Source organism: Ahaetulla prasina, chromosome 2 (genome assembly GCF_028640845.1).
Source record: "Ahaetulla prasina isolate Xishuangbanna chromosome 2, ASM2864084v1, whole genome shotgun sequence".
NCBI classification, from domain to species: Eukaryota; Metazoa; Chordata; class Lepidosauria; order Squamata; family Colubridae; genus Ahaetulla; species Ahaetulla prasina.
The window spans coordinates 160,193,234-160,211,432 of record NC_080540.1 but is presented as its reverse complement, the minus strand read 5'-3'; the positions used below and the strand labels follow the sequence as shown (position 1 = coordinate 160,211,432).

At 40.4% G+C, this 18,199-nt stretch overlaps 1 protein-coding gene across 1 annotated transcript; it reads left to right on the top strand.

The window, feature by feature from the left end:
• The first annotated feature begins 9,882 nt into the window (after window positions 1–9,882).
• EEF1AKMT3 (EEF1A lysine methyltransferase 3) lies at window positions 9,883–18,084 on the top strand. The gene is made up of 3 exons (XM_058171448.1): window positions 9,883–10,074; window positions 12,349–12,460; window positions 13,933–18,084. Exons 1-3 carry the CDS (start codon window positions 9,892–9,894, stop codon window positions 14,316–14,318), a joined length of 681 nt encoding a protein of 226 aa, XP_058027431.1. The 5' UTR covers window positions 9,883–9,891; the 3' UTR covers window positions 14,319–18,084.
• Window positions 18,085–18,199: the final 115 nt, after the last annotated feature.

The window sequence follows — 18,199 nt, the reverse complement described above, 5'->3', positions numbered from 1 at the left end:
GTAAGATGGCGGCTTTAGGAGTGGGGCAAGACTTGGAGAGCTGAAGGAGGGGGTAAAAAATCTCCTCAGACCAGATTAACTGGCTCTCTTTCTGAAACTCCAAGTCCACCAAGTAATGGACATCCCCAAATTACAATTTGCATTTTTGTTTAGTTATTTTTGGCAGAGTCAAGAGTTTGCTTTGGGATTACTTACAGTAATTTTCCAGAACTCAATTTAGTCAGGTTCTAGGGGGGAAATTGGAATCAGTGGAATCAGCAATGCCTGTCTTTAATCAGATATCAGTTCAGGTTATCTTGTCTCTATGTGTGAGGTCTCCTCTACTTATCCAATTTGGACCAAATTTTCCTCTAGCGATTGTGGCTCACAACAGAAAATGATTTCCCCTTCCAGATTTAAGAATTAAGAAAACCCCTTTTCACAACAGACTGAAGTGACAACTAATCAATGTCTTCTTCCACTGCTTAGCTGAAGTATTTATTCACCCATTCTTGGGCAGGCAGAAAACTGCAGTCCTTATCTTTCCTCAGTTTCCAATCGTTGCCAGGCCCTTGTCCTCCTTCTGAGGGGAAGTCATATTCAATCCTACCTTTTCCATTTTGAGGCTGTATTCACTTCATACTAAGGTCACTTCTATGAGACAGCATCCAAGTATCCAAGCATTCAAGTAAAATTTACTAAAGTAAAAAAACTCCATGTTGATGCAGTTCCATTGAGGATGACGGGACCCAACATGTAGTTCACAATGGAACTACAACTACATCGAGGGAAGCATGCAGTGGAGAACCACAAGCTTCTGTATTGGGGCCAAGTACTCTTCAACATTTTCATAAATGTTCTAAACAAGGGGATAGAAGGGAAACTGATCAAATTCATAGACACCAAGCTGGAGGGAATTGCTAACACTTTGGAAGATAGACTCAAGATTCAGAAGGATTTTGACAGACTTGAGCATTGAGCCCTAGCCAACAAGATGCAGTTCACTGGTGAGAAAAGTAAGCTTCTGCACTTAGGCAGGAAAAACCAAATGCCCAGGTATCAAGTATGTGTCCCAAAAGTAGTAACTGCGAGAGAGATCTAGATGTTCTAGTGCAGGGGTCTCCAACCTTGGCAACTTTAAGACTTCTGGACTTCAACTTCCAGCAAAGCTGGCTGAGGAATTCTGGGAGTTGAAGTCCAGAAGTCTTAAAGTTGCCAAGGTTGGAGACCCCTGTTTTAGCGGACTACCACTTAAGTCTGAAGCAGCATTGTGCTGCAGCTGCTGAAAGAGTCAATGCAGTCCAAGATTGCATCAACAGAGGGATAGCATCAAGATCACGGGACATGATAATACCACTTTATACTGCATTGGTGAGGCCACACTTGGAATACTGCATATATTTCCAGTCACCACAATACAAAAAGGATGCTGAGACCCTAGAAAGTTTGCAGAGAAGAGCAACAAAGATAATAAAGGGTCTGGAGTCTAAATCGTATGATAAATGGTTGAGGGAGTTCGGTATGTCCAGCCTATCAAAGGGAAGGATGAAGGGGACATGATAACTGTCTTCTAGTACTTCTAGTACTTGAGGAGTGGTCACAAACAAGAGGAAATTGATATATTCTCCAGAGAGCAGGACAAGAAATAATGGGTGGAAGCTTGTTAAACTGAGATTCAACCTAAGAGGCATTTTTCTGTCAGTGAGAACAGTTAATCAATGGAATAGCTTGCCTCTTGGAGTACTGGATGCTTCATCACTGGAGGTTTTCAAATTTAGAATGGACAGCCATTTGATCAAGATGGTATAAGGTTTCCTTCTTTAAGCAGGGAACCTCCAAGTTCCCTTCCAGCTCTATGATTCTATGTTCTATGCCTTTTATTTTATTTATATGTTCCAATATCTCAGGGGTTGCCACAAAGAAGAGGGAGTCGGGCTGTTCTCCAAAGCACCTGAGGGTAGAACAAGAAGCAATGGGTGGAAACTTCTGCAGGCAAGTCGTTCCACTTATTAATTGTTCTAACTGTCAGGAAATTTCTGGAAAGGAAAGAAGCAACTTAGAACTAAGGAGAAATTTCCTGACAGTTAGAACAATTAATAAGTGGAACGACTTGCCTGCAGAAGTTGTGAATGCTCCAACACTGGAAATTTTTAAGAAAATGTTGGATAACCATCTGACTGAGATGGTGTAGGGTTTCCTGCCTGGGCAGGGGGTTGGACTAGAAGGCCTCCAAGGTCCCTTCCAACTCTGTTGTTATATTATATTATATTATATTATATTATATTATATTATATTATATTATATTATATTATATTATATTATATTATATTATATTATATTATATTATATTATATTATATTATATTATATTATATTATATAATATTATATTATATTATATTATCAGAAACACATCAGTGGTGGGTTTCAAAATTTCTTACTACCGGTTCGGTGGGTGTGGGAGGGGAAGGATACTGTAAAATTTTCATTCCCTCCCCAATCCAGGAGAAGGTTACTGCAAAATCCCCATTTCCTCCCGATCAGCTGGGACCTGGAAGGCAGAGAATAGACGGAGGGGCGGGGCCAGTCAGAATTTTTACTACTGGTTCTCCGAACTACTCAAAATTTCCGCTACCGGTTCTCCAGAACTGGTCAGAACCTGTTGAAACCCACCTCTGAAACGCATGTAATATGTATGCTCATTTCAATGTTGGGTTTCATTTATGAAATTATTACCGATATTCTTTAAATCCATTGATAAATACAATATTCTGCAGAGTGCAAATATTAGTGCTGAATACCATATAGCAGCTGAGTGGAGGAATTTATCGCAGTACAAGCAGAAATATCCTGGACTTTTCAGAAATAATTTTTAAAAAATCTATCCAGTTTCTCTTGTACTGTTTTGAAAAGCAGAACTCTTATTTATTTAGTCATATTTCTTGAAAAGCAGAACTTCAATTTTCTTTGAAGGAGGGTCCCCCCCTCATTTTATGAGCTCTGCCAGTAATAGGATGCAAGTAAACTGAAATTGCAAAACATCTGCACAATAGTAAGTCCCATCTTTGTTATGCAAATGTCTAATAGAATGATTCACGTGATTTTCAGGACAGGAAGTAGAAATAAAACTGCAACACTCAGAAATTGGCAGAAACAGGCCACACGAGAGCCATAATTAGTAACATTGCAGCATCGATGTGAAACACAGGTCTTCAGAGAAAATACCTCTTGCATAAGGCAAATTTTGAAAAGAATCAGACTTCTTCAGAAAACCCAAATACTGTATTGGCTTGAAATTGTGAGCTTTTTAATTTACACAGAAACACAATCAGAGAATAGGAAGGGGAAGAGGAAATTTCATTTTGCTTCAACCAGCTTGTCAAGCAGAATGAGAGCCCGGCCAGACTATACTCCCTCTCTACAATGATTTTATTGATTCATTTAATTCAATCACTCCATTTATATTGCTGCCCATCTCACTTAAGTGATTCTGGGTGGCTTACTTAATTACGACAACAACACTTAGTAATCCAAGCAAAAATAAAAGTCATTGAAACCAATTAAAACTGTTAATTAAAACAATAAAACTAATTTGCAGAACAGTACCAGTACATTATTAACAATGCAAACAACCAGCAGGCTCAGTACCGCCACCGGATCCCCAGGCACAATGTCTGACCCATAACCTAAGAGACTTCCTGAAGGCCAGTAAGGTTGGGGGCTAATCTAATTTTGGGGGAGACTGATGTTCCAAATGGTAAGTGCCAAGCAGAAAAAGAAAAAGCAGAAAAGGGGCCGTGATAGCTCAGGCTGTAAGGAACCTGTTATTAGAACACAGTAGCCTGCAATTACTGCAGGTTCAAGCCCGGCCCAAGGTTGACTCAGCCTTCCATCCTTTATAAGGTAGGTAAAATGAGGACCCAGATTGTTGGGGGGGCAATAAGTTGACTTTGTAAAAATATACAAATAGAATGAGACTATTGCCTTATACACTGTAAGCCGCCCTGAGTCTTCGGAGAAGGGCGGGATATAAATGTAAACAAAAAAAAAAAAGGCCTCTTCCTGGGTCAAATTATATTATTTAATGGCTGAGACTCTTAATATGCATCTCCTGCCAGACCTGATGGGACAGGTAGATGGAACTGTGCAGAAGAAGCAGTCTTTATATAATCTAGCCTTATGCTGGGTCCCCGGAAGTCTTTCCTTCCTTATTTCTTTGACTTCTGCCTATCTATCTATACTTCCTTCTCAGTTGCCCTAGTTTGTTACCCTTGACAGTGTCCGCTGCAGAGAGTGATCCAGGGGTGAAATGGTATCGGTTAGGACCAGTTCGGCTGAACCAGTAGCGATAGTGGCGGGTGGTTCGGATAACCAGTAGCGATGGTGGAGCAAGGCTCCGCCCACCCACCCAGTCGTCACTTCCTGGTTTTAACCAGGAAGTAACCTGTTTTTTTGCGCATGCACAGAGGGTCCACACACGCACGTGATGGCGCAGCGCATGCACTTCCGAACTAGTAAGGAAGGTAAGTAGATTTCATCCCTGGCATGATCTAAATGTCAGAAGGAGTGAAAGAGGGCCAATTTTTCCATTCCCATGGTGCTGCCAATCACTCTGCATGGCAGAGGGAAGGGTTGAGGGGATGTTATCTGATGGGTTCAACAAGCAGCAGTTGCAGTCTTAGCTGCCACCAGCAACCAATGCAGCCACGGGCACTGTCCCAGTGGTGGTGGAAACTGCCATACAGGATGCACTATGGAATGAATGCACAGTGATCACATTAAGGATGCTGCTGCACTGGTATTGGAATGTAAGAGGCCAAAAAAGAGGGAATAAAAGCTAGAGGGGAGAGGAATGAATAGGGGTGGCAATGTGCCCTCCGGACCAGGCTCCATCGTAGTCACTTACCACCTCACTCATTACTTTCTGCTATGAAAGATTAATGCCTACAGTGAATTACAGCTCAATAAATTGTAAACAGATGAGCCAAGCAGAGAAAAGGGGAAGGGTGACCAAAAGAAAGGAAGACAAAAAGAATTTTTGCTCCTCCTGCTTCTTCCTGTTTGATTTGATGGTCCCCAAGGAGCACTAATTGCAGCACAGGAACTTCAGAGCATTGATTTGGACATGGTTTGTCTTCTCTTCCCTGTCTAGCCCTGAAGGCACCCACTTCCTTTTCCATTTCTCCATGTCCAGATTCCCTCCTTTCCAGTAGGATTTTCAAGTCCTGCACTTTGTAATATTTTTATGACATTGGGGAAGTCCCACGTTGCGTTCTTTGTGGGATACTTCTGGATGTTGCTAGCTGTGGCTGTTTCTTGCCAGTACTGCCATCCCTTCTTGCCATACACGTTTCTTTGGAAACTAGGATGAAATCAATAGTTCTGCCACTTTATCAAGTATGGAGAAGTCCATTAAATCTGGGTCTAAAAACAGGTCATTTGACAAGCTGATGGAGTAGAGGATCAGCCAGGAAGAAAGCAATTTCACGGTGTCATATAAACTCTTCTTTATCTGGCCTGTTTTGGAATACAGGATTATCACTTGGACTGGTAAAGCAGTACAACTGACAGATCTGTGGGGTGATGGATAGATCTGGGATAAAGCAGGAGGAAGCTATTTTGCTGTGCAGTTTTTTCTTGGGTCTCTTCTCCATTATGGCACCTTTCACCTTTCATCAGTTTGACCCCATGATGGTTCTTAGTTGATTCTTATGCTGGCTTCCCACTCATTTCCAGAAGATTTTTGTCCTTACCTTGTATTCCATCCCATCCCATCCCATCCCATTCTCTCTATTTAGCCCATCTTTTCATTCATCCAGTTGAACCACATTTGGTCATCTGAAGCTCTCCTGTCCTTCAAATGTTTCTATCCTTATTGACTTTCTCACTCATTATTGGTCGTTTTGCCATTCTTTATGGAGTTGTGGTTCAGCCAGCACTTGGGAGGACTGCTTGCAATGCACCCAGTCTAAAAAAGAAACATGCACACACAGAAACACACACACACGCACACACATACTTAAAACATTTGACTATTGTCTGTTATTTTCAAAGAATTTGCTGGCCAAAAATGTCAATGGGCCATCAGCAAAATTTGCAACGCAGTGGGATGTTTAAAAGCCATGAAATTAAGTATTAGTCTCTTAGTAACTGTGTTATGAGCCTCCAGCTCACTTCATGGTATATCAGCTAGGAAATCATCTTCAGAGAGTTAATTGCCCAAGATTTACTTCAGAACATCACAATGACCTGTGGCTTTGACGCACATTGACAAAGATGGATGAATGGCTTGGCTACTCCAACAGGAAACTGAAAGGGCAATAGTTAAAGAGTAATCGTCTTTGTACAATTGACAGCCTATTGCTCTGTGAAGAGATGTGGATGAATGATCAGAGAGAGGATCTTAATTTGATACATATTTCTTTTTTCCTACAACCATCCAGCCACTTAGTTGTTTTTATTATTACTTGCTTTCATCAATTTACCTCTTCAAGGCTATAATTTTATAAATAAATCACCCCAATATTAATTCTGAACAAGATAATCTTGCTTAATGAGTTAAAAAAATCTGTATAGAGGATATCAGAATGCTTGGTTATTTTAGTAGATATGGGGACTTAAAGTGAATTGTAATATTTCTATAAAAGCAGCAACACAATAAAATGTGAATGATACATTCTATGGCTCCTGTATCATAGGGACATAATTGAACAGCATATGGACTTTTTGTGTGTGTCTGCTTTCCAGAATAGTTGACAGCAAAACATTAAACTGAGCCAGTGTTAAAGCTCTTCTCAATTTGAATATCATGTTATAATCTAAGTGTCTTGCCAGTCTGAAAATACAAGACTGATTACTTAACATTCCTGGGCAGGAGAGGCTAGTCTTGTTGTCTTACAATATCCGGAATGTGTTGTATCAAAATTGTTTTGGTTTGATCATATCCAAAGTAGGGCTCCTACACATCACCTATAGCAATGTTACTATACTCTGCAACCAAATCAAGCACATTTATCCTAGCAGTAGAATTAGCCCAATCTCTACTTTGTTGTTCTTTCTATTTAATAATTTTGTAGAACAAATTATTAATATTATAGAAGGTTGCCAGGTAGGTTATTACAGATTATAGATTTTTATTACATCAATGCCTAGTTTATTTAAAAAAACACTGAATGTATACAATTGATTAATTAAGTAGATAAGTATGTTAAACTGCTATATATCTTACACATTACTTGACAGAATTTGGCATAGACTGAAAGAAATAGAATCATCCAAGTCTGAAAATCGAGTTGTAAATAAACCTGATCAAAAGGACCAAGGAACTTGGTTAAAGGTGGGGTTAATCATATGTCTTTATTAAAAAGCTTTGTGGCCCCAAACAAACATCATAAAATGAACAATGTAATAAAACATGTCCAATGGTTTCAATAACCATTGCAAATATACATTTAGCATCTAGCTGGTACCATAATTATTTTAATTATTTTCAGTTTTTATTCTCAAGAATTTTTTTAAAGAAAAGAGAATGAGGAGCGGAGTTGAAGAACGTTAGCAAATACAACTTCAAACACCAAAACAACTACTCCCCCCCCCCTTTCTGGCAAATAGTAGAGAAGGACATGGATTTTTAAAATCTGACAATAAAAACAAGTCCCTTGAAAAATTAAATCCCTCAAAAATTAAACAAAAAGAATGGAAATATACCAAGGATTCACTGAGCCTTTTAATATTTAATTCTGTGTTGGTTTCCGTTAAATACTCTAACTGGGTCAGCCAAACAAGAGCATTTTTTCTGTCTGAATGTCTTGCAAAGATAACTTTTAACTGTGATATGCGTCAAGAGCTGACCCCACCTCTCCAAGCTCAGCATTCAGCAAACAGGTGACTTTTCATGAATGTGGGAATGGCTTTCTTTCCCTGTTCTTAAACCTCCAGTCTTGTGAAGCTAACAGAGATGGGTCAGGGAACATGGAATGTCCTTCTGATCCTTTGGGACCTGGCTCATAAATCAGCTAGCAGCAGTGTTATTATTTTACTAGTCAAACGCATAGAATGACGCTAGAGAGCAGGGTTGCCAATGGTAGGGTGCTTCGGCAGGCTCCAAGCCAGAAATTTCATGAAAATTAGCAAGTAGGACATTGAGGACTAAAGGTAAATGTCTGTTTGTGTGAACTATTGCCATGACTTAAATTATAGGTTGCCTAATACAGCACATGTAATAGTATAATGGATAAACTATTACATTTGCCAAAAAGAAATTCTGCATTAATGAAAGCAAGACTTTGGAGGAGAGAAACTGTTTTGATACAATTTATAGATTTGTTACTGTTTATTAGCTGGATTTCTATTTTGCTTTTCTATTATAGTGAGAGCCATGTTTAGCAATCATTTGCAAAACATTTGTATTACATTTTGGGCCCAGCCAAGTTACTATAATCATAATTAAAGCTCTGATTTTACACAGACTTACTTGTTACAGTGAATTAAGTGAGAAATATTCAGTGAGATTTGGACTAGCATTCCTAGGGCAACTACCCAAACCTAGCATTCTGGCAGGGCTTATTACTGAATATTTTTGGACAAGTGTTTTTGTAATTCACAGCTGCATCAAGCTTCTTGCATACAGTGACTATTTGAATTTCCCTCCCAAATGTTTGCAGAGCATCAGAGTATTATACAGAAAAATAAAATGCATTCTAATATTATTGGTGGTCATAATGAATTTCTGAGGGTACCAAATATAAAAATAGCCCTGTTTTTCAAAGAAACAAAGAAAAGGTGTCTAGGGATGCAAATACCCTGTATGATCTTGTCTATGGATGTTCTAGAAGTAAATATTATTGTTTGGGGGGGGGGAATTAATGCAGTGTTGCATTCTGAATAATGACATCCTTGGTTTCAATAGCAGAGTGATTTACTTTGATCTCACTTGTTAAGATAGTTGTCAGATGGAAAGTTATAAGTGTCACGATTCTTTAGCCCCTGCTACCAATGTGTGGAAATGTTTTCCTCATTAGAGACAATACTGTTCTGTGTACTAACTATTTTGATTCTGCATTCCGCATTAACAGAATGCGCAGATGATCTTACCTATTAATTAACTTAAATATTTACAGACCCTTCACATCATGGACATAAACTGTTTCAACTCCTACCCTCAAAACGACGCTACAGAGCACTGCACACCAGAACAACTAGACACAAGAACAGTTTTTTCCCCGAATGCCATCACTCTGCTAAACAAATAATTCCCTCCATACTGTCAAACTAATTACTAAATCTGCACTACTGTTAATCTTCTCATCGTTCCCATCACCCATCTCCTTCCACTTATGACTGTTTGACTGTAAGTTTGTTGCTTGTATCCTTTCAATTTATACTGATATTGATCGTTTCCTGATTGTTTATTTGTACCCTATGACTATCATTAAGTGTTGTACCTTAGAATTCTTGATGATCTTTTCTTTTATGTACACTGAGAGCATATGCACCAAGACAAATTCCTTGTGTGTCCAATCACACTTGGCCAATAAAAAAATCTATTCTATTCTGTTCTGTTCTATTCCTATTCCTATTCTATCTTCGTTCCCATCTAATATTCGTCTGCGTTTTTGTTTTTTGTTTTTGGCCCGGATCTGGTAGTCCTGAGATTAAATCTTCGGGATGTCACCTGCGATCTGTCCCTCATTCCGAGTGGAACTAAAGTAAACACCCGCCACCAAAACAAATCACGTGGAGAAACTCAGCAAGATTAAGCTCCTCCCCCTTTCCCATTGAGATCCAATAGCCATTAGAGGCGCTGTCCCTCCTGTCCAATCCGAATAGGGTACGCCAGCTGTTCCCGGATCGTTCTGTGCTACCCGCCTCCCCCCCCCACCCCCGCCCCAGCACCCTAAGAAAAACTTGGGAAGATGGCGGCGCTGGTGTTTGCAGGCGACGTGGAAGTGGGTTTGCAGTCGGTGTTTCCGCAGGAACTGGAGTTGTTTGCTGATGCTTTTCCTGTGCAGACCCGGTACCGGCTCTGTGGGCACGAGCTGAGCATCACGCAGTACCACGGAGCGCGGCTCGGAGTAGCTGCTCCGGTCTGGGAGGCGGTGAGCGCAAGTCCAGCCTGGGACGGTGGAGATTGAAGGGTCCCTTGGTGCTCTCTGAGCTTGGTTGCAAGAGAGCACCAAGGACCCCTCATTTCAACCCTGAGCTACAAAATATTCTCCTCCTTTAGTGGTCGAGATGGTAACGCCAGGAACTGGCACTGCTGGTTCAAGCAGATCCTTTATGCATGTATAAGTAGTTGGCAGAACGAAGAAAGTTTGGACAGTTTAAAGTCTTAACAATTTATGATCATTCCCAGGAGCTTGAGTTTGATTTATTTATTTTATTTTAACAAAAGCACCAGTAACGCCTTAACAACAAAGAAACATTACGAATATTTAAAGCTTCATTACGAATATTTAAAGCTTGTTGTGTTTCATTACAGTAAATACATGGAGTGATCTGGTTTCAAAGGGGTCAGTGGGATTTGGCACATCTACATGCACATATTTAACTCCCTTTGGCACCTCTTTTCCTCAGTTGGCTTAGCTTCGAAGCTGGATTGGTTGCATAGCATTAATACATGGAAAATACAAATTATACAAAAGAAACTCACAACAAGGAATGAACGTAATTGTATCGGTTTCTTTAGGGCTGCTTAATGTACTTTGGTACATCTTTTGCCCCATTTCTCAGTGCATATTCAGACCTGTGTCTTGGCTTTACCAACTTTGTCAACTAAGACAATATAAGATGTGTGCTTGGCATGTGATAATCCAGAACAATTTAATATGTGTGAACAAGTATTTTCATAACACTATTCTATTTGATTGAGACTTAAAACCAAAGAAAACTTAAAGGAAAAGTCAAAATGCTAAAATAACATCTGAATCAGCACAGTCCATGATAATGAATAAGTCAAGCCCAGCTAACAAGTTTGCTTAACTTTTTTATGTGTTTATATCTTAAGGTCATATTAGCATCTCTGAGCAAGCATATCACTATTCTGAAAGTCTTAAGGATAAAAGGTATCTCAGATAAAAATATTTCATGGGTGTTTGCAGTGGGGAGCACAATGGAGAGGGGCTGAAAAGTGTAGCAATGTCATGATGACACAAAGCCAGTGAGTTACATAAGTGGATCTAATGTCAAAGTGCACAGACAAAAGAGTGTTGTTTACACGATGGCATTAATTTATGCATGCTGTCACTTTTTCATTGTGGTTACCTGCAGACAATCTGCAAACCTAGGGATAAGCAGAGATAAGGGAGGAAAGAGTGCCTTCTTTGGATAAATAGCAAGGCCAGGATGAATATATGAAAGAGGAGGCAATTGAATAAGAACAATAAGACAGAGGGCTAGAAGAAGATGTTAATTGTATTGTATATAAACTTGTACAAGGTATATTTAGTTATAAGGAACACATCAGGTATAGACTCTAAGTACTTATTTGGAAAAATGTAAACATTGTGGAATTATAACATTTTTCTTGTAAGGAAAAAACCCTAGAAAAAGGTCAATTCGATATATAATATTTGGTGGTAAATAGCATTCTTCCTAGATTTGTACATTCTAGGTATGAACTCTGTCAAGATCATTTGAGACTCAAGAGCACCTAGAAGAGTCACAAGGAATATGGATGAACAAAGACAAGTCCTTCTAGGCCAGTGTTGAATAGAGCAGGAGTCTCCAACCTTGGTCCCTTTAAGACTTGTGGACTTCAACTCCCAGAGTCCCTCAGCCAGCAAAGCTGGCTGAGGAACTCTGGGAGTTGAAGTTCACAAGTCTTAAAGGGACCAAGGTTGGAGACCCCTGAAATAGAGGTCTGGGTAGAATAGACCTGGGATGTCCAACCTCAGCAACTTTTAAGATGTGTGGACTTCTAATTCCAGATTTCCCCAGCCAGCACCCCTGAATTAGACTAAGACCCATCTCATCCAGCATTCTGTATTGTACAATGGCACCCAGATGTGCTTGGAAAAGACTCTCCTTTTTCCAATTGGCAACACCACTCTCAGGGTTTCAGTTGTTCTGGGAACACAGTGTTTCTCAAAAATTTGACAGAGACATAAATTTTGCAAGTAATAACGTGATGTGTGTGAAACCAGGGTGATGAAATAGAAGGGAATATATTTATGTAAAAAAAAAAATTAGCTACAAAGTACCTCAAAACAATTGCTAAAACATTGGAAACAAAAACCTTGTAGAATAGCAAACATGGTGCCCGCATCAAAAGAAGTCTATGAAACAAAAATAACTCATATTTGGACTGATCTATTGATTTTTTTTGTTTGAAGTTTTCATTGTAAAATGTTATTTCCTCATCTGTTTTTAAGGCTCTCGTTCTCTGTGAATATTTTGAAGCAAAGAAGGTGAACTTTCAGGACAAGAAAGTGATAGAGCTTGGTGCTGGGACAGGTGTTGTTGGGATCCTCGCATCGCTTCTTGGTATGTTGAATTAACTGCAGACAAAGATAGGGAAGATAATCCTCAATTTACAACCACAATTGACTCCAGAATTTCTGTTGCTAAGCAAGATAGTTAAGTGAGTTTTGCCCTTTTATAACTTTTGTTGCTACAGTTGTTAAAGTGAATCACTGTTAAGTTGGTAGCAATAGCAATTAGACACATATATCTCCCCATTGTTTTACAGCACTCTGTGTAGTTTACAATGTCAGCATACAGTACCCCAACAATCTGAGTCCTCATTTTACTGACCTTGGAAAGATGGAAGGCTGAGTCAACCTTGAGCCCATCAGGATCAAACTCTAGGCCGTGGGGAGAGTTAGCTTGCAATATTACATTCTAACCACTGTGCCACCAGCACACACTAAATTAGTAACATGGTTGTTAAGTGAATCTGGCTTTCCCATTAACTTGTCAGAAGGTCACAAAAGGTGATCACATGACTCTGGGACACTGCAACCGCACATCAAAAATACATGCAGTTGCCAAGTGTCCCAAATTTGATCATGAAGATGCTGCAACGGTTGTAAGTATGACATATGATCATAAAGTTACTTTTTGTAGCGCCATTGTAATTTTGAAGGTCACTAGAGGAATGGTTACAAGTCAAGGACTTACCTGTATTGGTTAAACCTCGGATGTTATAATGCAGGTGAAAGTTTCATGGGACAGATTGTGAGTCATTGTGATTTATAATGTGTTAAAAACCTACAGGTAGTCCTCAACTTAGGATCACAATTGACCCCAAAATTTTTGTTGCTAAGTGAAACAGTTATGACGTGAATTTTGCCCCATTTTACGACCTTTCTTGCCACGGCCTTTCTTGTTAAGTGAATCACTGCAGTTGTTAAGTTAGTAACATGGTTCTTAAGTGAATCTGGCTTCCCCATTGATTGTGCTTGTCAGAAAAGTTGCAAAAAGTGATCACATGACCCCGGGACACTGTAACCCTCATAAATATAAGTCAGCTGCCAAGTGTTTGAATTTTGATCATGTGACCACGGGGATATTGCAATGATTGTCAGTATGAAAGATGGTCATAAGTCACTTTTCTCAGTGCCATTGTAACTTTGAAGATCACTAAATGAAGTGTTGTAAGTCAAGGATTACCTGTACTTTTTTTTAAAATTTCATTTATATGCCACCCAATCTTACAGTTCCTAATTCAACATGAAGCTTTATGATGATATTTTTGACTTCTTATTATTGTTTTTGGCACAGCTGGAGATGGTTATTTGTGGATAATACCTGTGGTCTAAACCAGGGGTCTCCAACCTTGATCCCTTTAAGACTTGTGGACTTCAACTCCCAGAGTCCCTCAGCCAGCAAAGCTGGCTGAGGAACTCTGGGAGTTGAAGTCCACAAGTCTTAAAGGGACCAAGGTTGGAGACCCCTGATCTAAACCCTTGAAAGCTTTTTGTTGTTCAGAGTTCCCTTTCTTTTTTTGCTTTTAGGAGGCCATGTCACCATCACAGATCTTCCTGTAGCCTTGAAGCAGATAGAGGAGAACGTCCATCGGAATTTGCCTGCACAATGCATTGCACGAACCAGGGTTTGTGCTCTATCATGGGGTCTGGACCACAAGGATTTTCCTCAGAATTATGACCTCATCCTGGGTGCAGATATTGTCTATCTCAAGGACACTTACCCACTCCTGATAAGGACTCTCCAGCATGTATGTGGTGCTCAATCTATTATCTATCTGTCTTCAAAGATGAGAGAGGAACATAATACAGCACTGTTTTTTGAGACTCTGCTCCCTATGCACTTCACCACAAAACTCACCTTTAGGAATGAGACCGAGAATATTAACATCTACAAAGTGACCAGCAAGAATTAAGTTAGTTAAAGACTATCTTTGGATAGTGGAACATTCATTTTCCCTCTTTTTTTAAAAAAAGAAAACAAGCATTGTGATTTGAGAATTCAGCATGGAACGAATCTCTCACTAATCTCTGTAAGAACAGATCTGCAAACCTTTCAAGGAAGAATCCTGTCTGAGAAACAGCAGCAGTCCTACCAAGCATATATGCCAGTGGAAGTTTAACAATAGGAGGCAGCCATTTTCTCTACCATCTTCCTCCTCTTTTCCTGAAGAGACTGAGAGAAATCTGAAGTCATGTCTTTAAAAGGTAAAGGTTCTCCTTGCACATATGTGCTAGTCGTTCCTGACTCTAGGGGGTGATGCTTATCTCTGTTTCAAAGTCGAAGAGCCAGCACTGTCCGAAGACGTCTCTGTGATCACGTGGCCGGCATGACTAAATGCCAAAGGCACACGGAACACTATTACCATCCCACCAAAGGTGGTCACTTTTTTTTCTACTTGCATTTTTTACGTGCTTTCAAACTGCTAGATTGGCAGAAGCTGGGACAAGTAGCAGGAGCTCACCCCATTACGCGGCAGCACTAGGGATTCGAATCGCTGAACTGCCAACTTTTCGATTGACAAGCTCAGAGTCTTAGCCACTGAGCCATTGCATCCTCTATGACTTTAGGAGTGTGTATTTATTTCTTTAGGAGTGTGTATTTTCTAGGGGTGATATGGCTTTCAGGGATGGCTCATTTTGTTCTTCTTTGCAGGTATGTTCAAAAGTGGCTATCAGGCCCCAAATGGTTTGTGTGCAAAAGACAGAATAGCAGTAGCACTTAGACTTATATACTGCTTTACAGGGCTTTACAGTCTTCTCTAAGCGATTTACCCCCAACAATATTGCCCCTAACAATCTGGGTCCTCATTTTACCCACCTCTGAAGGATGGAAAGGCTAAGTCAAACTTGAGCCTGGTGAGATTTGAACTGCCAAATTGCAGGCAGCCAGCAGGCAGCAGAAGTAGCCTTCAGTACCGCATTCTAACCACTGCGCCACCGTGGCTTATATGAATGCAGTAGTTCTAATGGTGAGCAAAGGTGGACTCTTTGCTGCGCTTAAAAGGTAAAGGTAAAGGTTCCCCTCGCACATACGTGCTAGTCGTTGCCGACTCTAGGGGGTGGTGCTCGTCTCCATTTCAAAGCCGAAGAGCCAGCGCTGTCCGAAGACGTCTCCATGGTCATGTGGCCGGCATGACTCAACGCCAAAGGCGCACGGAACGCTGTTACCTTCCCACCAAAGATGGTCCCTATTTTTTCTACTTGCATTTTTACGTGCTTTCGAAACTGCTAGGTTGGCAGAAGCTGGGACAAGTAATGGGAGCTCACCCCGTTACACGGCAGCACTAGGGATTCGAACCTCCGAGCTGCCGACCTTTCAATTGACAAGCTCAACGTCCTAGCCCCTGAGCCACTGCGTCCCCTTTGCTGCACTTAGGAAAGTTTATTCATTTATTTGAATTGCATGCCTGCCCTTTGACATTTGATCCTGGGTGAGAAAAACAGCAAGTTAAAAACACACACTGAAGCACATAACGGGGGAACATAAAAATCCACACCAGGGGCATCTGAATCTCAGGTGATATGCTGTTTCACAGGGATGAACAAAGTTGCATTTTGTAGGTCCCCTGAGATGGTACTATTGAATGAAAAGGATTTAGAACATGTCCAGAAATAATTGGAAACAGATGATCCCACAAATAATCTAGATCCCGAGTCATGCAGTATAACAACGAGCATCTTCAATTGATGCAGAAATCTACTAGGAGCTTATGCAGCTCACACAGTTGCATTTACTCAGGTGTAGCAAGGTGGTCCCAACCTATTGCTGCTGCATTCTGGTTTAGTTATAGGCTTTGTGTGATTTTTCAAAGTTGCTTCGTAGAGCACATTACAGTAGTATAAATACAAGGTGATCAAAGCATGAATGACTATCCAAAGGGCCTCCTGGTCCAGGTATGGGTGCAAATGATGCACAAGATGGATTTGTACAAAGGCTCTTTTTTGACTCTTAAAACAGAAGTTGAGAGCCTAGGAGAAATCCCAGAATTGCACACCAATGGAGTCTGGGGCAATGCAACCTCATCCAGAACCAGTGATGGAATATCCCCAGATTTGAGGTGGGGGTGGGTTCTAAACCCCATAGCTATTCAAATTTAATTAAGATTGAACCTAAGGTTGTTTCTCCCCATTTGGGCTCCCAGAGCCTGCAGACCCCAAGATAGAAGTTCAATAGCATCACTTGGTTTGCCAAGAGTCAAAATATATAGCAGTCATCAGCACACTTATGACATCTGTCCTGACCTTGTGCTGTCATGATTTCACCCTCACCCAATAACTTAAAATAGGAGTGGGGAAAGTCAAGAACTCTAGGACCTTGTAAAGTGGGACCAAGGAAGGCTAAGATAGATGCACCATTTCTATCCCAGTCGTGCTAGAGGTGATCCACAAGTATGATTAATGCCATCTCACTATTATACCTAGGGCTGAACCAGGGGTGAAATCCAATAAGTTCTGACAGGTTCTGGAGAACCAGTAGTGGAAATTTTGAGTAGTTTGGAGAACTGGCAAATACCACCTCTGGCTGGCCCCAGAAAGGGGAGGGAATGGAGATTTTGCAGTATCCTTCCCCTGCCACGCCCACCAAGCCACACTCACAGAATCGGTAATAAAAAAATTTGGATTTCACCATTGGACTGAACCCCAAATTAAAAGGACCTCCAAAGCTGCAACTTAACCCACTTCCCCAACAGACAAATTGTCCAATGTTGTTGGATTTAGTGACTGCTTCTAGAGTAGGGAGGTTTTTCCCCATGACTAAAATCCTGATTTTGCTCTTGATCCTTTTCCAGCAACATTTTATCATTTAATCTCTAGCTAGAAGGTCCTTTGAAAGCCAGGGCTCTCTGGAATCAAGCCATATAGGCACAATGTGATCCAAGGCTGTCACTCTCAATCCAAAGTGGCAATTAAGGCCGCAGTTAAACCACTCATCAGAATCTGAGAAACAAATTCAAGTTCCCTCTGAAATCCACAGGGTTTGATAAAACTGTTGTAAGAATGATGTGGAATTCAAGTGTTGGTTCTTGCTTAAAAGTTCAAGTTCGAGAATGTGCCAGCAAGTCTAAGTGAAGCATATAATATGTGCATTAAAACACATGGTGCCTTTTCTCATTTTGAGATGTTTTTATGTCTTCCTCTTTAAAATAACTTATACAAAGTGGAACGTGATGTTTGTATGTGCCTGTAGACAAACAACTGCATTTGTATTTCCAACACTATACTGTCCCATTCATTTAGGAATCAAGGTTTCAATCGAATTTGTTGTGTACTGTATCTTAAAAGATGCTAGTGATATATATGTATGTATGTATGTGTGTTTGTGCATTTGGTAAATAGATTCTGCATTGCATATCGATTGTAGAAGTACAGCTGCAACAATATTTATTCTTGCTGCATTGCATGGAAAATACTGTGGTCCCTTGAGATCATTTGACAACTTTCATATGCCAACTATTTCATGAACTAAAATAATGTCTTATTTACGTTACTTGATCCCCGTCAATTACTATACTGCAAATGGTAAATCGCTAAGTATTTGCATCATTAAACAGCATTAAAGTCCATCTTAAAAACTGCCAACTTTGGGGAAAAAACAACACCGGCCTGGCTGCCTTCCCTTCTCTACGGGCTCAGCGGCGTCTTGCATCAACTAATGAAACGCCTAGGTGGGATAGAGCAGGGGTCGCCAACCTTGACAACTTTAAGACTTGTGGACTTCAACTCCCAGAGTTCCTCAGCCACAAGTCTTAAAAGTTGCCAAGGTTGGAGACCCCTGGGATAGAGCGAATCAGCT

Coding starts and splice junctions, on each gene's coding strand:
- EEF1AKMT3 (XM_058171448.1), top strand. CDS start 9,892: ATGGCGGCGCTGGTGTTTGCAGGCGACGTGGAAGTGGGTTTGCAGTCG. Junction 10,075..12,348: donor CTGCTCCGGTCTGGGAGGCG/GTGAGCGCAAGT, acceptor TCTGTTTTTAAG/GCTCTCGTTCTCTGTGAATA. Junction 12,461..13,932: donor GATCCTCGCATCGCTTCTTG/GTATGTTGAATT, acceptor TTTTGCTTTTAG/GAGGCCATGTCACCATCACA.